Here is a 20,172-nt window from a genome sequence, read left to right as displayed (position 1 = left end):
TACATTTGTCACTTTTTGACATATAACTACTAAGCTTGCTGTCTTGGAATCAGTTATATCTGATTTCAAAGAAACATGCTGCAAAATAAGCAAGTTTGAAATTACAAGCCACACAGCCCTGGTCCCAAGGATTTACTTGAGACACATTTCTAATGGCAGAGATGCAGAATCATCTCATTTCTGCCCCACTTGCTCATAGCAAGCAATCTGAGTGATTTCTTGTTTCAGAATTCATTTGCAGCAGCAAGCGTTAACTTGGAGGCCTCTTGGTTTATCTAGTGATACGTGGGTGTACTGTGCATGGAGCAGTGGTGACAGCTGTTGGCCCAATCATGGTCACAGTCAGGGGTGAAATTCTAGCAGAAGCTCCTTTGCATTTTTGGCCACACACCCCTGATGTAACCAATCCTCCAAGAGCTTACAAAAAGGAGCCTTGTAAGCTCTTGGAGGACTGGCTACATCAGGAGTGTGTGGCCTAATATGCAAAGGAGCTCCCGCTAGAATTCCACCACTGGTCACAATACCAGTACAGGACCCATGTGGCCTTTCATGGAATCCTTGTACTTGATTTAGGGTCTGCTCTGCTGGTGCAGTATATAAGGTCAGCCCTTATTTTTTATTCCAGTGCAAGAACTAGAGGAAACATCAGCTTTATCTAGGAGTAGTCCCATTAGACAATAGCCATAGTTATGAAGTAAGCTACCAGTGCTTTTCAAAATGGAGGATTGTTCTGGAAGATTGCTTCTGATACTCTAAAACCACTTAGGTTTCATCAGTGAGAGTTAATTGGTAGGAGATTAGTTTGTTACTGAAGTTTAGAATAGATAACATTCATCCATTCTAGCTGAATAGAAGTCATGCTTCTATAGGAATGACAGTCAGCTGTTTGGAAAAGAATGAGTTGTGAGCTGGTTGAAGGCAATGCACCTTGGTATTTAGGATGTGACTGATAAGTATGAAGAGCCTCTGGATCAGAGTGGTGGTACATCTAATCCAACACCTTGGCCTCACACAGTGGCCAACTCCTCTGGGGGGCCAATAACAGAGCATGAAGGCTGAGGCCTTCCCCTGATGTTGTCTTCTGGCACTGGTGTTCGGAGGTCTACAACTCCTGGATTTGGAGATTCCATTTAGTTGTCATGGGTAATAGCCACTGATAGACCTACTGTCCATGAATCTGTGTAATCCCCTTTTAAAGCTGTCTATGCCTGTGACCAGTGTTCCGTCTAAGCTGAGTAAGTGTGATCTAGCTCACAGATTTTTAGCCTCCAGCTCACAGATTTTTGTTTTAGCTCAGGAAGGGTGATCCCAGAGCACAATAATTTATTCAGTGGCTCACAACTTTAATACCAGTAGCTCACAAAGCAGAATTTTTGCTCACAAGACTGCAGCTTAGAGGGAACATTGCCTGTGACCAGAACTTAATCTTCTGGAAGCAGATTCCACATTTTAATCACTTAATTGTGTAAGGACGTATTCCTTTTGTCTATCCATCAGCTTAATTGGATGCCCTTAAGTTCTAGTATTTTGGAAGAGAGAGAAAAAGTTATTTGTCATATCTCTCTACCACATGCATAAAACCTTTTCTAAACTGAAAAGTCCCAGACTCCTTTTGGGGAAGATGCTCCAAGCCCCTAATCATTGGTTGCTTTCTTATGGTTGCTTTCCCCACTCCTCAATGTTATTTTTGAAATACGGTAATTGTACACCATATTCCAAACAAGCCTGCACCATAGACCTGTACAGGGCCATTATAATAATGGACATTTTAATTTCAATCCCTTTCCTAATGAGCCCCAGCATAGTTTGGCTTTTTAACTGCTGTGGCACACTGTGTTGACTCTTTAATTGAAGAAGACATCGGATTTATATTCTGTCCTCCATTAAAGAGTCTCAGAGTGGCTCACAATCTCCTTTATCTTCCTCCCCCACAACAAACACTCTGTGAGGTGGGTGGGTCTGAGATAGCTCTCCCAGAAGCTGCCCTGTCAAGGACAAGCTCTGTGATAGCTATGGCTGTCCCTATGCCATTCCAGCAGGTGCAAGTGGAGGAGTGGGGAATCAAACCTCGTTCTCCCAGATAAGAGTCCGCACACTTAACCACTACACCAAACTGGCTCTCCATTATGACTTCAAGGTCTCTTCTCCTCTCAGTCTCAGCAAGTTCTGATCCCGTTAGTATGTATTCAAAGTTGAGATTTCTTTTTTAATTCAAATGTCCATGACCTGATATTTACCATTTGCCACATTGTTACCTATGCACCCAATTTGTGGAGTTCCTTCTGAAGCTCTTTAGTCGACCCTGGTTTTACCATCTGTGTCATCTGCAAACTTGTGTCATCTGCAGACTTGCAATTCCAGATCATTTATGAACAAATTAAATAGTACCACCTCCAATACCAATCCTTTTGGGATCCCACTGCTTACTTCCCTCCATTGTGAGAACCATCTATTTATTCCTACTCTTTGCTTCCTGTCTTGTAACCAATTTTTAATTCATAAGAGGACCCCACCTCTTATCCCGTGACTGCTGTGTTTACTTGGGAGTCTTTGGTGAGGCACCTTGTCAAAAGCCTTTGAAAGTCCAGTTATATCATGTCTGCTGGGTCACTGTTAACTACATGCTTGTTCACGTTCTCAAACAATTCCAAGAGGTTTCTGAGGCAGGATTTCTCTTTTGCAGAAGCCATGCTGATTTTCTCTCAGCAGACTTTGTTTCTCTGTAATTTTCAGATTCCTCTGTGGACCCTCTAATCTGTGATAGTGGGTAATATACAGCCCCGTAGCCAGGATTTGAAGAATTGGGGGGCCCTGATTTTTTTCAGGGGGCGCATAGTGGCCCCAACCTCCATGGCCTTCTCTCCTACCACCACTGAAGAGGAAAGCTGCCAGCTCGCTGCCATACAGCTTCCCCCCTCCCCACAGCTGCCCCAAGGTGATCCCTTTCCACCCCTCTTCCAGCAGCTCTGGTGGGGAGCCACTCAGAGGTTTACATACATGCCGCATGGTCTCCTGCCCTTACCTGTAGCATGATCCAGCTAGGCAAGCCCGGCGAGACAAGGGAGGGGTGGAAGGCACCACCAAGTTGCAACGGACTTCTGGGGCTACAAGACCTCCAATTCGGATTTTTTTTCCTGTCGGAGGGCGAGCTGAGGCTGCCCAAGCGCAGCTCCCACCCTTGCTCGGGTAGCCAGCGAGACCAGGCCAGAAACCCCTGCAGGCGAACATCACCTCTCCACTGATCCCCAGCCCAGGACTGCAGCAGGAACCTCCACTTGTGTGCGCCAGCCTACCCTACCCTGCCCTGTCTGCAATGGAGCCATCCGCCCCCTACCCCTGCTGCTCCACTTGAGGGGCAGAATGGCCTCTTCTTGCAGGCGCCCTCTAGCTCAACGTCAGCCCAACGTGGAAGTTAACTTTCAGTTCTGGGCACTGAAAGTGCCCCGTTGTTTATGCTTGCTGAGGGGTCAGAGATTTCTTCCAGCCCCTAAGCAAGCAGAAGCAACTCGGAGCTTAAGTTTCAGCCCTGGGCATTGAAAGTGCTCCATTGTTTCTGCTTGCCTGGGGGGGGTCAGAGATTTCTTCCAGCCTCTAAGCAAGCAGAAGCAAGGTGGAGCTTAACTTTCAGTCCTGGGCGCTGAAAGTGCCCTGCTGTTTCTGCTTGCTGAGGGGTCAGAGAATTCTTCCGGCCCCTAAGCAAGCAGAAGCAACGGTGTATGATCACCTCCCCTAAGCAAGCAGAAGCAACGGTGTATGATGACAGCAGAATGGAGAAGGACGCAGCCGAGGCACGCGAGGTTGGTTAGGGGCCCTAAGTCAGGCTGTGCCCTAAGTCAGGCTGTGTCCCCACAGGCCCCCTCATAGCTACGGGCCTGGTAATATAGCCTTGTAGGAGTGCATATTTATTTCTATAAACCCATCATAGGCCTCCACTGTTTCTAAAATAAACAAAGCCTGGTGGTGCTGTTCCTGGAACTTCTTGCTGTGTGGGGCAACACACACCAAATTATTGTAAGATTGTCTGTCAGGAGCTTGGTTTTAAATTGAGCACTCAAAAAGGGAGATCAAATGTTTTTGGATTAGATAACAGAGAGTGCCAGATTACATCATAGGGAGTTCTTTCTAATGTCTACTGGAATGGTGCATAAACCTCTGCCTCTTTGTTTTTTTATAACTTTCCCAATGCTTTTCAGTACAGTAACACAAACGTGTCTGCTGGGTATCATCTGTTAAGAAACATCACAGTTACTTTACTATTGTATGTCTTAGTACTGATAAAGCTTTTATGCCAGCATTTACAATTGGGGAATATTTTTTCTCTGAATGTCTTCTTGGGGACAGCCGTTTGCTGCTGCCACCACCGCAGTTCAAGTGCCAAATAGTCTGCTGTCTCCATGGTTGCAATTGTCAAGCAAACTGGTAGGATAAAGAATTAAATACACTCTCACAATTGGCGGGCAGATACTCCAGCAAAATTGAACCATTTTTACACCAGCTGTAGGCTTTTTACAGATTTATAGGCTAGAGGGGTGAGGATGGAGGTACTGGAAACTAACCTTTTTGAACACTCCCCATCAGATGGGAGCAGATGGTTACAGTCTCTTATTGTCTGAAAAGAAAAATGGCTTCTCTTTGAATTAATTGAATCTTTGCTGCAGAAAGAACTTCTGTTTTCCCAAGTACTTGGGGTATTGGGCTTTTCTTCCACCTTGAATCAAAACTGGCCTCCTTTATGAGAGAAAGTATTAATCTGTTCTGCCATGGTAGAGGTTACTAGGAAAATGAAGAACTCTTAATGACGGGAGAGAGCAGGGAAGAATAAAAAAGAAACTGGAGAAGCTAGTAGGGCGATCCTAAACAGAGTTATGCCTTTCTAACCTCATTGGCTGCCATAGACTTAAAAGGATATAACATGGCTAAGAATGGCACTGTAAGTCTGACAGAGTACAGCTGATATCACTGTTCATTAATATTTGAAGATGCTCTTTTGATTAGTTTAAACATTTAAAACAGCAGTTGATGCGTATGTGGCCAAATGCTCAGTTTTTGCAAAAAGGTCTTTAAAAACAAATCAGCTTGATTAAAACTGTAAACTGATTAATATTACCAGAACAGGGTGACTTTGGAAAATGTATAATGCCTCCCCCCCCCAAAAAAAAGCATTTAAATGTTTCTATATTTCACCTGCTCTTTTTTCTCTATGCCAGATTAGCCATATTAGATAAAAAGCTACGTATGTTTATTTCCACCTGACCGCATAGAAAAAAATACATGCATACTCCATGTTGTTGATGTTACTGATTGAAATTGTACCGTTTGACTTATTTTCTGAATCCCCTTATATTTAACTCCTGTGTTGGCCTCTGTCTGTAGTGTTCTGAGATAGGTGTGTGGTGTGCCTTGTTGTCTTTCTTGGCATTTCTTATTTCTTTGCCACTAAAGGCACTTGCCTTAGACTTCTTAGTTGAACCCAAGGAACAGGATGACTTAGTTATATTTGTTAGAATGACAGAACAGTCAGCATGTGGGGGTGGCTCTGAGGTAAAAGGAGATCCTTTACTCTTAATAAAATTGTTCTTTCCACTTAAACAGAATGTATTTTGAAGTATATGGAGCCCTGTGGCGCAGAGTAGTAAGCCGCAGTACTGCAGTCCAAGCTCTCTGCTCACAACCTGAGTTCAATCCTGGTGGCAGCTGGGTTCAGGTAGCTGGCTCAAAATTGACTCAGTTTTCCATCGTTCCGAGGTCGGTAAAATGAGTACCCAGATGACTGGGGAAGGCAATGGCAAACCACCCCATAAAAAATCTGCCGTGAAAACGTCGTGATGCGACGTCACTCCAGAGTCAGAAACGACTGGTGCTTGCACAGAGGACTATCTTTACCTTTTTATTTAGAACTTGTATAACAGCATAATTGTTTCAATATAGTTCATAAGTGTAGCAGTTTCAGATAGATATGGTTCTTCTTTCTCTAACATTTCTTAACTAGGCTTAGTTACAAAGGGTTATTTTCTCACATGCCACTTAATAATTTCCATAAAGAATACAGATTTCTCTCAAACTCCCCAGCACCTTACTCAATCTCTTCACCCACTCAACTCTCTTCTCATAAGAACATAAGAGAAGCCATGTTGGATGAGGCCAATGGCCCATCCAGTCCAACATTCTGTGTCACACAGTGGCCAATATATGTGTGTGTGTGTGTGTGTGTACACGGGGGCGGAAGAGGTAAGAATACATTGTGTGTGCTTGCTCAAAAAATGCTTTGGAAATTAACTCCTCCCCCCATTTTTTTCTTTTAAGATTTTTATGTAAAAATCTCCCTGCCCCTCAGTGCCCAGAAACAATGGTGCTTCAGGGACTGACATGATGATGTCATCTCTTGGTGATGTCATCATGCCACATGTGCAGAAAATTTCCCCCGTGGGAGAGGGGTGGATGCGCATCGGGGTTTTGCCTCAGACGGCAGAACCCCACACACTGGCCCTGCCTCCACATGCAACAGCTGGAGTGACCTTGGGTCAGTCATAACTGTCAGAATCAGTTCCTCTCAAGAGCAGTTTCTGGGTGAACTCTCTTAGCCCCATCTACCTCTGTTGTGTCTGTTGTGGGGAGGGGAAAGGAAAGGAGATTGAAAACCGCTCTGATGCTCCTTCAGGTAGTCAAGGGTGGGGTATAAATCCAGTCTCCTCCTCCTCGGGTGGGGAGGGGAAGGTTTTTGGATCACAGGTGTTGGAGGAAAGCTCTTTTCTTATTCTGGATTCAAGGACCAGTAGTCTGACTTGGCATAATGAAGCTTTTGGTCCTGGGAAGAACTTTTGCAGAAATAATGCCATGAAATATATTTTGTCAAGCTTAAAAATAATCCAGTAGCTGTACCTTTACTGTTAATTTATGCGAAGCATATTTCTGTTCACACGTTAGCTACCTGAAATGAATCTGCAGATCCAGTTGTGGAATTCCTGTGTCATGTCAAAACACTATTAAGGGGATGACCCTCCAGGAAGTTGTATATCATCACTGGCTCAAATCAAAGGCCTACATTTCTTAGGAAGATGACTTATTAAGTGGAAAGTTGTGCATTAAAGATTCATATTTCTCTGAGTACAGATAATGCTGTTTTTAATTTGTGTGTTCATCATGTCACATTAGTAAGTCAGATTGTGTGAGTTCAGTTTTGTATTGTAGTTGAAAAATTACCAGAAACTTAACTGTCAAGGCTGTGTTTTATAGACTGCACAAATCTATAGATAAGAGGCTTTTGAATTTCTTAAAAATAAACTTATTAATATCTACATATTCCTAACATACCATTCTATACCTAATTTACATCTTACCATAGCATAGAATTAATTGTGACCAACTTATTACCGGTTCAAGAATATGTAATTTATATAAGCAGATAAACTCTAATTATATACTTAGTTCTCCTACTCGGAGAGCCAGTTTGGTGTAGTGGTTAAGTGAGCGGACTCTTATCTGGGAGAACCGGGTTTGATTCCCCACTCCTGCACTTCCACCTGCTAGCATGGCCTTGGGTCAGCCATAGCTCTGGCAGAGGTTGTCCTTGAAAGGGCAGCTGCTCTGAGAGCCCTCTCCAGCCCCACCCACCTCACAGGGTGTCTGTTGTGGGGGAGGAAGGTAAAGGAGATTGTGAGCCTCTCTGAGACTCTTCGGAGTGGAGGGTGGGATATAAATCCAATATCTTCTTCTTCTTCAAATCATACACATTTCAAAATTTCTGGCTTAATTATGTTCCAGTTAAAATAGTTGCCGGGTTTTAGTAAAATCTTCCTTTTCCCCTTTTTCCTCCTCAGATCTGCTTAATTACTGATATTTTATATATCATTTATGTTAATCCAGGTTGTAACCAGACTATCGATTTTGGAAGTGTATCTTTTTTTCCAGTTACTAGCTGCCAGTAATGAATTTCCCAGTAATATCTTTGTTTCTGCTTTCCACCATCTAGGAATAAGGTCACATTTGGGATTATTTGGTAGTTTTAGCATTAGTATGTCTCCTAATACCTTGAAGACCTCTTGCCAATATATTTTGGCAACTAGATCATCATATGTCTAAAAAAGGATCCCTTTCCACTTTTACACCAACATCCTTTGTAATCCTGACCAATGGTTAAGTACCATCTTCTAGACATTATCTTCAGTATACTCTCCCTTACATTTATGTTCAAAGAACATTTCTTAATAACCTCATGCAGAGTATATCATTCTTTTGGGGGAATATTAACCAGAAATTTTTCTCTATCTTGACTTTTAAACTATCAACATGTATTAATCTACAGGTCATGTATTTATAACCAAATGTGAGAAATTGATTGGGATTCTCTTTTAAAATTGACTTTGAGTAGAATGGAGATGGCTTTTCTCACTGTATTCTTTTGGGTTTTACAAGGAACACTTGTCAACATGGAATGAAAAAAAGTAAGCAGGCTTTTCCTTTGTATTTCAGGGCATGAACTTCATAGCTGGATACTTGATTCTTATTACAAGAAATGAGGAAGAGTCTTTTTGGTTGTTAGATGCTCTCATTGGCCAAATATTACCAGGTATGTTAAACTCTCTTCTTTTTAAGCATGCCGAGGGATAGAAAACATCATGATGATCAAACCTCATCAGAAGTACTGTGTCTAGTAGTTCTGGATAGAACAGACTTTGAGGAAGCATAGACCAATTGAAATGAGTTCAGAGGAAAACAACACAGAAGGTTTTGGAGTCTACAGAATAAGCCCTCTGAGGAAAGATTGAAGGAACTGGGCATATTTAGTGATTGCTCTTTAGGTACTTGTTCTCTGCTGCAACAGAAGGCTCAGGTTATGGGAAGGTAAATTTCAGTTGAATATGAGGGAAAAGAGAGCATTCAACATTGGAAAAAGCAAGGAGGGGTAGGAGAAGCCTGCATTCACCCAAGTCTTCAAGTGCAGGCAGCTGTCACAAATGCTATAGCTTTCAATTTCCTAAAGTAAGCAGGTTATTGAAGTAGATTAGTGGCCAAACTTACTTATAAGAGACACATAGAATAAACAGCAGGTGTTTGAGAGCTGTGAGACATGAATATCAGATGTTTGAGAGCAGGAAGGAAGGCAAATAGAGGAGGAGGGGGGATGGAAATAACCAGCTGGGTTGGCTTGGAGAAATGATTTAAAGAGACAAATGCCTTCTCAAGCTTGCTGACAGGGTGGTGGAGGCTTCGAGAGCCACACAATATGTGTGAAAGAACCACATGTAGCTCCAGAGCCACAGTTTGGCCACACTTGGAATAGATAATGGGAAGACCTACTGGTTTGTACAGATGCATAAGAATGCGTAGCCCCCCAAGAGTTACAGTACATTTGCAGGAATATATAAGACCAAGCAACCATATGGTAGAAAGCCATAGCATGTGGTAAACTGGTATTCATGTGGGAGCTTTCCCCTGTGCCCATTTGCTGCCTTCAGTTACCGCAGAGAACAAATCTTTGCCATGCCATCAGGTACTTGGAAGAGTCATCACTAAAGCTTACAATTGCAGATGATCCTGCAGTCTCTCTGACTGGGCAGCCATTCTATTGTTCTAAAAATGTTCTGGAAGGCAATGGCATGGAAACATTATTGTTCTTTGTAGTAATGAAAAAACCCATGTACTTTACTAGATTCCTAGGAAAAAAGACTACTAGCAAAAACTCTGTTGCATATTAACCCCATATAATTAAGCCCTTGTATGCTGGATAATACAGTTGGAGCCCTCTGCTCACGACCTGAGTTCAATCTCAGCAGAAGTTGGGTTCAGGTAGCTGGCTTAAGGTTGACTCAGCCTTTCATCCTTCCGAGGTCGGTAAAATGAGTGCCCAGCTTGCTGGGGGGAAAGTGTAGATGTCTGGCAAAGGCAATGGCAAACCACCCCGTAAAAAGTCTGCCGTGAAAACATTGTGAAAGCAGCGTCACCCCAGAGTTGAAAACGACTGGTGCTTGCACAGGGGATTACCTTTCTTTTACACTGGATAGTTGGCAGGATCTGGTTTTGACTCTCCCATGTGCCAGTTGCACTTAACCAGTCAAAAACAATTTGTAAGAGTGGCACAAACTGTGGTTATTCTTTTGTTGGGTTTTTCCCCATAACTCCTACCCACTGGGATGAACCGCAAGTGCAGATGCATATGTTCTCCTCACTGCAGACTTGTTTTTTAAACAAACAAACAAACAAACAAACTGGTAGAATTTGGTTTTTGTGTGAATTAATCAGTTAGTTGTAGCTAAAGGTGCCACTAAAGATAATCAGCTACCCTCTCTCTTTGCCATCTGGGAGCTGGGAGTAGATATTGAAGAACTGCTTTTGTCTGCTGCTTTTCTCTACCATAAGGTGTTTTAAAGTGGTTTACAATCACCTTCTCTTCCTGTCCCCACAGCAGGCGCTTTGTAAGGTTTGTGGGGCTGAGAGAGTTCTGAGAGAACTGTGACTGGCCCAAAGTCACCCAGTAGGCTTCATGTAGAGGAGTGGGGAATCAAACCTGGTTCTCCAGGGTAGAGACGGATGCCTCTTAACCGCTATACCATGCTGGTCATTCCTTTGTTGTTCTTCATGTGTCTCTGAATACAGTACAGGAGACTGTTGTGCCTCATGAGAATTCAGGAAGCCCAATTTGGATGAGTGGCTTTTACTACCTGGGAAGGCTATTTTAGTCTTTCTTCTGAACATTTAAGAGAGTGAAACTTAAAACATTTCTTTTCCCACACAAGTGACCTGTAGGATGAGGTGTTATTTCAACACAGGCCTAGCATGTTGGCTGTTGTGGTTTAAACATGAAATCATGGTCACTGTTTTGGAAGGAGCCTTTTAGGCTGTCTACCACAACCGCATGCTGCATGTATTGATCCCATCAATGTCTGTGTCAATAAATACTTTTGCTGATTGATTTCATCTCTCTACTGTCTTATTTGCTCAGAACATACCTTCCTCTTGTTTTTATTCTGTGTTTTGGAAGTTAATATTTCATCTTTTAAATTCAAAACAGGTTTTCTCTGACTAGTTTGGATCCTGAAATAAGACTTTTTAAAAATTAATTTTTTAATAAGACTGGTTTTGGATCCTTAAAGTAGGATGGTTTTAAGCATGGTGCCTCTGACCTCAAGTCTAGTATTTCTAGCAGCTTGAAATGGTGCCTTACCATTTTTAATAAGACCTTTTGGCATTTGCCTTCTGTTTTAGCCTTGGAGAGAGTGAAAGCAGCAACTGCTGTTCCTTTGCCACAGATCAAATGGTCACAAGAATGTTAAAGCTCCCAGCGCTTTGTGACCAAAGCCCAGTCATAGGGTGCCCTCTTGTGGCCACTCTGAGGAAGCTGGTTAACTGGTCTGTATTCCTTTCAAAAATATGCGAAATGGAAATGCTGTTATGTGATTGAGTGGCCGTTGTGTGCGCATACTGCATACCTAGCCCTTTACTGTGCCTGATGATGTCAGCATCATGTCAGACCAATCCACTTAGTCTCTAGGGTGTGGTAGCATTTGTGCGTTAAGTCATGTAGCTCCAAACATGATCCCTATCGTGGAATCAGAATTTCAAATCAAGATGAGGGAGAGCAACATCATGAAATCACGTATATAGGAAAGAGACAGACGAAACAACTTGTTGGTATTGCATGAAATAGTATATTGTGTGACTCCTGTTTGTTGATTATTTCTTTCCTTTCCCCCCTTTTATAAGATTATTATAGTCCAGAAATGATGGGCTTGAAAATGGATCAAGAAGTCCTGGGAGAACTTGTAAGAATGAAAATACCAGCCATTGCAGAATTAATGGACAGACATGGAGTTATGTGGACGTTGGTGGTATCCCGTTGGTTTATCTGCTTGTTCATTGACATTCTTCCCGTAGAGGCAAGAGATAAAGCTTGATGTTATTTTTAGCCTTGTAGGGGTTATTGCTGTTTTTAGATAACATCCAACTTCTAATTCTCTGACTGCATACCCTGTTGTGGTCTTTAAAAAAATTCCCTTGTTTGCCCCACAGACTGTACTTCGAATTTGGGACTGCTTGTTCTATGAGGGGTCCAAAATAATCTTTCGAGTGGCTTTAACATTAATTAAGCAACACCAAGCTTTCATTTTGGAAGCCAACAACTTCCCGGACATCTGTGATAAATTTAAGCAGATCACCCAAGGTCCATTTGTAACAGAGTGTCATACTTTCATGCAGGTGCGTATTTTTTTTTTTAAAAAATTATATTTGTGTAACCCTTCCTGGAATGCTGTGGTACAGAAATCTTTCTAAACTCATCAGTGTATTGATTCAATGGAGTTTTAATATAGTGCTTTTGAGCATTATGGGATCTGTTTCAGAAGACATTCAGCACAAATGATTGAGAGATTTGTGGATGTGCAGAAAACCCTCATTGTCTTGGAGTAGCAGTTGGTGGAAGTGATTAGATGTTAGTGCCCCTCAGTTCATTATCGTGCACTAATACTGTTCTATGTAGTTTGTTGATAACTTCAAGCTTGCAAAAGATTTTCCCAGGAAGCTGAGGCAAATGTTGATTCGGAGCAAGAGTCCATGTTGAAGTACGTATTGCTTCTGACCAGTGTTCCCTCTATGCTGAGTTAGTGTGAGCTAGCTCACAGATTTTTAGCCTCCAGCTCACACATTTTTTTCTCAGCTCAGGAAAAATGGCCCCAGAGAACACTAATTTATGCAGTAGCTCACAACTTTTTATGCCAGTAGTTCACAAAGTAGAATTTTTGCTCACAAGACTCTGCAGCTTAGAGGGAACGTTGCTTCTGACATTTGCCTGTCAGAATCGATAGTCAGGCTTAAAACCTGCCTGTGACATAAGCAGTGCCAGATTAAACCCTGTGGAGGCCTCTAGGCAGTCGAAATCTTGAGGGCCCCTCACAAATTGTCCGAGTGCCTGCCTCACCACCCATGGTCCTTGCTGCAGCCTGCAGGCGCCTCCTTAAAAGCCCCTTTGACAAAGCTGTGGGGGAGAGGCAGAGAGAGGCAAACTTGGCAACAATGTCAGCAGCAGCCGCACCAGGGAAGTCGGGCAAAGAGCAGCTCAGTTGCTGGCTGCACATGCAGGCTAAGAGGGGCTGCAAGCAGGGAGGAAAACTGGGGAAGCCAGCCCAGGGCCCCTAAAGGCATGGAGGCCCATAGGCCAGTGCCTACATGACCTAATTGTTAATCCAGCCCTGGGCGTAAGCAGGCCCCTCTGTTCCCCAGACTTGAATTCAGGTTATTTTCCTTCTGAATATGAAGATCTTCTGTAACTATCACAGCTAATAGCCATTGACAGTCCTCTCTTCCAGAAAGCTGTATAATCCTTTAAAATCAACTTACTGGAAGTCACTACTTTCAACTTATGCGCTCTGCAGATATTCCATATGTTGTTAATGAAGAACAGCGGAAATGGAAACAAATCTCCTTTTGGAATCAGTTGCAAGAATGTGCAGTTCTTGCAATATATTTGTATCTTTGTACTGTCAAGTCGCAGCCAGTTTGTGAAGACCCCAGCAAGGGGCTTTCAAAGCATGTGAGAAGCAAATATGGTTTGCCATCTCCTTCCTCTGCAGAGGCTTCCCTGATGGTCTCCCTTCAAAGTACCAACCCTGCCTAGCTTCAGAGATCTTATGAGATCAGACTATACAGAGGTGGCCAGAATAAATGTCAGATGTTTGAGAGCTGCAAGAAATGAACAGATATTTACACACACATCTTTATTGAAACGCCTAATACTTTCTTTGCATAGAAAGATAAAATACATATGTATGCACTTTACAACATGAGCGTGCTAGAAGGAGACTCTTTTAAAAAACAAAAGCTGGGAATAACAGTCCCCTTAAGACCAGCATAGGGAATGGTTAGGGAATTATTTTTTTGCACCAGTGGGAGAAGGAAACACACATGTACCATATAAATTACTGAACACTATTTGCATTATTATGCATCTCACTTTGCCTTGACACCAAGGTTGGTAAATACAACTCCTACAACAGCGGTGGAGAAACTATTTTCTGCCAAGGGCCATATGGATATTTATAATGTCATTCGTGGGCCATAAAAAATTATTAACTTAAAAAACAGTGCTCCACCAAGGGAGAACAAGTCAAGCCAGCAAAATTAATGCAAATAATTGTTTTTCTATTTGAAGTCATGTGGAGAGAGCCTAATCTGGCGCACACACCCCCAGTCCATCACCCTAGGCAAATGCATAGGTCCAGGACTTTTTTGTAGAAAAAGCCCAGCAGGAATTCAGTAGCATATTAGACCACATCCCCTAATATTAGCATATTAGGTCGCACACTCATTAGCATATTAGGCCACACCATCTGGAATAATCAAGTGCAAATTGAACTGTGACAGTAACTTTTCCAGGCGCTGCAGCAATCTGGCTGGCCAGCCAGGCCCCAGGGAGGCTGCTGCACAGTACATTTGAGCCCTGTGGTCCTTGCCTGACCCTGGGGAGGCTGCCGCACAGCACAGCTGGGCCTCACGATCCTCGCTTGCCAGCCAGGCCCCAGAGGAGCTGCCATATGGCTTGGTTTGGCCCAGCAATCCCCGAGGGCCACACCAAGTGACCTCGAGGGCCGCATACGGCCCTCAGGACGGAGGTTCCCCACCCCTGTCCTACAAGAACTATGAAACTTAGGGAGAACTCTGCACCTCCCTCTTTAATTCAGTCCCTCCTTCTAGTGGCTCCCTCAGCTCTTTATCTACTCTGTGTCTCCGTGTGACCCCTGTGGTGGAAGAGAAGACCTTGCACGTCTGCCTTTCCCTCTCCTTCCGTGCTTCACACAGGGCAGAAATAGTCTCCTACAAATGGGTCACCACTCAGAAGCTGACTGAGGTCCTGATGCTAAACCCGTTTACTTGAGAGTAAGCCTGCATTAAGCTCCTCCTTGGCCTCTGGGAGCTGCACAATATGCGTGGAAGAACTGTACGTGGCTCCTGAGCCACAGCAGTATGTTATACATGTCGCCTCCCCCCCCCCCCACTATTTGTATCCATAGGATATGGGTATTGCATTTGGGCACATGTAAAGTTTTTTTTGAAAAAATAGTTGTAATTATATGATTTTGTACTGTGTGTTGTCCTTGAAATTGGGGAAAGATGTCTTTTCACAGTGGTTTTGCAGGTGAAGCAGAGAGAGATGTTCTGAGTACTGATATATTCTCTCTGTGCTGCTGCCTCCTCTAGCGTACCCTAGGTTTAAAAAAGGCTGAAGTGTAAAAGAATAACATTCAGGGATGGATGCAGGTGGGCAGCTATGTTGGTCTGAAACAACAGAACAACGTTTGAGTCCATTGGCACCGTTAAGACCAACAAAATTTAATTCTGGATAGAAGCTTTCATGTGCATGTTTGTGCACACAAAGGCTTATACCCAGAATTAAACTTAGTTGGACTTAAAGATGCCACTGGACTCAAATTTTCTTCTGATGTTCAAAAATATGGGTTACAACAATACTCCCTTATAAGCTGTGGAGTCTTGTGAGCAAAAATTCTACTTTGTCAGCTCCTGACATTAAAGTTGTGAGCTACTGCATAAATTAGTTTGGCTCTGTGGCCATTTTTCCTGAGCTAAGACAAAAATGTGTGAGCCAGAGGCTAAAAAACTGTGACTAACTCATCTTAAAGGAAACACTGGGTTGCAGTGGAACAGATTACATAAATGTAACTACAATTCTGACTGTTGGGAGTGTGGGTGTGACACAATAGCGGATGGTTAGATCAAAATTGACAGTGGTGTACCAGTGAGGTATCCCATTTTACAGATGAGGAAATCGAAGGGGGGCAGTGAGAATTTGCTGGTAATCCTTAATTATGTGGTGGCTGAGTAAAACTTTCCCAAGCAGGGGATCCCAGCGTCTCCAGAGACTCCCCATCTATCCCCAGAAAGACGCTGACCTCTGCTATTTTATGTTCCCACCCCTACTCATTTCCCAGATTTATACTTACAAGTGTTTAATTCTCAATTCTAGAAAATATTTACAGATCCTGGAAGTCTGCGGATGGCTACCATAAACAAACTTCGGGAAACTTGTAGAGAAAAGTTGATTGCTCAGAGATAAATGGGACAATATTTAAAAATGACCTACTGCGAATGTAGGTACATTCCTTCACTTCATTGCACTGAATCATGCTCAGTTTCCACAGTCCAAGGGAGTATTGACTGGCATTTGACCAATTATTTCCAGTCTTTCAAGTAAGTCTTGTGAACTGGATAACTTAATCATTTTTTAAAAAATTACTGTATAAATAAAATGTGATCAGTGTGGTGTTAAATTCTTCGGGAGGGGTCAAAGTCACTATTTGAGGGAAAATTTTTGTGTAATGTTTAAGTGAATAAATAGGTTTATAAATATTTACATTAATTATGAAGGTACAAAATAAAAATTCTATTTATTTGCAAAATTCCCTTTTGGTTGCTTTGTAATCCTCATGGCAAATGGTTGAGCTAGTATTATTCTGTAATGGAATTGATCCTGTTTCATCTTCCAGCAGTTGGTTTAAAGCACAACACAGATGTTTCTTGTGTATTAGTACAAGGTAATGTGATTCTGCTTTGACGAAAAGCAGAAATCCATCACATAATGGCAGTTAAAAAGAAGCTACCTTCGTGGCATATTACATATAAGAGCCTGCCCCCTCTTTATGACCTGTATTTTAAAACAGTTGCCTCCTTTGAGATTACCAGGTGGCAGTGGTTTTCTGCTGAAGTTTTCTTTATATGACTGTACATAGAGATTACTATATTACTACCATTGCTGTAGCAGACTAGTAACCAGCCATATGTTCAGAAGTATAACTGCAGGCAACAGATGCGTCTAGATTTGAGGGTTATGTGCATTTAGATAAAAACCAGTGCTGATGTGAGACTTTTGTTCCTGCACTTCCAATTTGATCTCTGAAAGGTGAGATGCATTGGATTTAAATTTAACAGAAGGTTCATTCAAAGTTCATGTTTGGGCCTGTATACAAAGTCAGATAGCTGTTGGTTTATGTATACTGAGTGGTATAAGCCTAAGTCCTATGAAAACTGGTTGATGTATGGATACCTGAGGGAGCAAGGCTGGTTGGTGGCTTCCCTGCATGGAAAATCAGCCATCTTTGAATTCAATAAGAACAAGAGCAGGCAGAGAAGGGATCCCTATTCTTCCCCACAATACCGCTGAGCCCTCCTGGCTTATTTCCAGAAATGTTTGCTGCTTTCACCAAGCATCATGTGCTAGGTATCAGAACAGTTCTAGTGACTAGACTTTAGCATACTCTGTACACAAGGTTTTAAATGTATTTATTTATTTATAGTCCACCTTTGTCACGTGGACTCAAGGCAGATTACACAGAGCAAATCAGTACAATCGACAGGATGGGACATTCAATAAACAATGAAATAGAATTTGAGTTGTAGAACTAACCAGAAATCTTTTTTTAAAAAAAGAACTAAAGTGAATCGTGTTAACATAACACATTAAATGATGCAAGCTAGGATCCAACTTACATCAAACTAAACACAGTAGTATAGACCACAGTCACTAATAATTTGTCCAAGTTTCTTTATGGATATGGTTGTTGGGGATGGCCTCAGTGAATATTATATTGACCATCATTTTTTTAACATTCTCTTCCCTTTCAGAGCTTCCTGCAAAGCTAGTGAGGTCATAGACACCATACTGTCTGAGCTTTCCGTGGTTATATTTAGATGGGGATAGGACAGAGAGAAGCAGAATCTTGCCAAGATCTGCAAGAATCAGAGACCCAGCTCCAGGTTGTAAGGTTCTCAAATATGAGGTGTTTTTTTGGTCAAACAGAGCCAATATGTTGAAGTAGTTAAGAGTGCCAAGTTAGGATCTGGAAAAGCCCAGGTTCAATCCCCCACTCTACTATAGAAGCTTGTTGGGTAACCTTTGACTAGTCTCATACACATTCAGCCTAACATACCTCACAGGGTTATTGTGAAGATAAAACTGAGGAGAAATTAACAATGCCAGCTTCCCTGTCCTCACTGGAGAGAAAAAAGGGTACAAATGAAGTAAGTAAACACATCCAGACATCACTCCAAACCCTACGTGTTCATCACTAGTACCAGAAACCCAGCATTAAGCTTTAGTCTAGATTGAATTAAGCATTCCTTGGTTGGGGAACAGCACACCAATTACTTAGGTCATCCTAATACTAGCATCTGGGCAGCTTAATTTTTCTTACGTCAAAAATCCAAGGTTAGGGGGTGGAGTGGGAGCAGTGTTTTACTCAGTTCTTTAACCTGCCCCCCCCCCAAAAGACTGGAGCTGGTTGATCTCTTGATTACACTCTGCAAGTGAGGGGCATGTTAACTACACCTGGTGACATCCACAAAGTTCTTAAAATATCAGTGAGAGCATCATTCTAGGTTAACCAGTGCTTTTTTATGTAGTACTATTTTGAGCAGCCTTTTTGAAACAAAGGCATGTCTTTGGTATCCTGTTGGTGTACCTACTGCTAACAGTTTCCCTAGCTTGAGTTGACAGTGCAGAGCATCCTAAGGTTTGTTGTCCTTGGAGACTTCAAGGTTCATGCTGAGGCTGCCATAAGAGGAGTTCCAGACTTCATGGCTGCTATGACAACTGTGGGACTTCTCCAGAACATTGTTACCTGTGTGTACAGGAGTACACACACCTGATTTTCACCACCTTCCATGGAGTCTGGAACACCCTGCGGTTTACTGAGGAGTTTCAGATAATGAAACTATTGAGAAGACTTATAAAAACTCAAAAGGAAATGTGACTAGAGGTGAAAACATATTGTCATGCCTGCTTTGTGGCAGGGATGTGAGCCCATTTTCTGCCACCAATTGCATCTGCACAATTCTATTTGATAAAATCCCTTTCACAAGCTGGAAAAGCTCTATCTCACGCTGCGGAGGATGGGGATTTGGAAAACAAGGCTGCTTGATGCTGCCTTTGTAACGCATTCTGCAGATAAAAATTACATTCACAATGTCTTAAGACACCACAGCTGGACTGGCTCAGTCTAAAGCATGTTACTGGAGTACAGTCTGGTCTTAGTCGTATGTAGGATTTTCAGTTGGTGAAGCCTGACGGAATGGACAGGGTGCTTCAAAGTGTGTAATCCAACTTGTCCAGTCTCACCCCCTTTTGGTCAATGGTATCGGGCAAGCCCTGCTTTTGAAGTTGCTAGGGGACTGCAGCTCAGCCTTGCTTTATTTTCGTGGGATCCCACAGAGTTCCATCTTATTCCTCATGCTATTTAACATCTACATGAAACTGCTGTTACAGGCCATCTGGGGAGAATATACCCAGTTCTGTGGCTGAATAATTAAGCCAGGTGTGTCTGTGGAAATCCTCAGGTGCCTAGAGAAGGTAATGGGCTGAAAAACTGAATCTCCATCCTGTCAATGGAGATTGCAGAGTCAACCTGTCCTGGAAGGGACTGTACTCCACCTGAAGGAGTAGATTTGTAGCTTGGAGGTGCTACTGGGCTTTCAATTACAAGCTAGGAAACCCCCTCCAGGCCTTTATCAGCTATGGCTGATAAACGCACACCACATGCAACTTCCTTTGAAAAGGAACACACAGGCCAAGCTACTGTCAAAGAGCTGGTTACAGGGATTGTACAATCCCTGTACTGGAAGAGCTCCGCTGGTTACCTGTTTCCTTAAACAATTTCAAAGTTCTTAAAGGTTCTTACCTTTAAGGGCCTAAGTAATGGTCCAGGATACAATGAAGGATCATCTCCTGTACTAGTCAACCAGCAAGTTAAGACCTGCCTTTCAAGCCACGATCTCTGTTATGACACAACCTTCAGAAGTGAATTTTTTGGGGATGGTAACCTTTGGAACATACTCAGCTGGCACCTACTTTACCTCTTTTAGACACCAGGCTAAAACATCTTCTTACCCAGGCATCTAATTGGAGATCTTAGCTTTCTAATGGCCTGCTTCCATTTTATGGACAGTTTTTATGCTACTTATGTCTAATGGCTTGTTAACAGGTTTATATTGCAGTTTTTAATTGTAAGCTACCTAAAGCAGGACTCTGCAAAGGCAGCATAAAAACTGCCTACATGAATAAATCTTAGTGTACCTCTACTCAGTACGTCTGGCTCCTGCAAACACAAAGAATCATTCACTTCAAATTGTGTTGATGAAATCTGTTACCTGTAGTTTGTAAGTTATCTTCCCTTC

The 20,172-nt window shown here is 42.5% G+C and overlaps 1 protein-coding gene across 1 annotated transcript in view; it reads left to right on the top strand.

Annotated features, from left to right (window-relative positions):
- The window catches only part of GRTP1 (growth hormone regulated TBC protein 1), a 41,737-nt gene extending 25,334 nt beyond the window's left edge, over window positions 1-16,403 (top strand). Inside the window, exons 5-8 of the mRNA XM_060233745.1 lie at window positions 8,470-8,566; window positions 11,701-11,873; window positions 12,007-12,192; window positions 15,971-16,403. Coding sequence (XP_060089728.1) covers window positions 8,470-8,566; window positions 11,701-11,873; window positions 12,007-12,192; window positions 15,971-16,060 — 546 coding nt within the window. The 3' untranslated portion in view covers window positions 16,061-16,403. The remainder of the gene's footprint in view (window positions 1-8,469; window positions 8,567-11,700; window positions 11,874-12,006; window positions 12,193-15,970) is intronic.
- Window positions 16,404-20,172: the final 3,769 nt, after the last annotated feature.

This window comes from Heteronotia binoei, chromosome 3, assembly GCF_032191835.1.
Source record: "Heteronotia binoei isolate CCM8104 ecotype False Entrance Well chromosome 3, APGP_CSIRO_Hbin_v1, whole genome shotgun sequence".
NCBI classification, from domain to species: domain Eukaryota; kingdom Metazoa; phylum Chordata; class Lepidosauria; order Squamata; family Gekkonidae; genus Heteronotia; species Heteronotia binoei.
The sequence above is the reverse complement of the archived record's forward strand: the minus strand, read 5'-3'. Positions and strand labels throughout refer to the sequence as shown.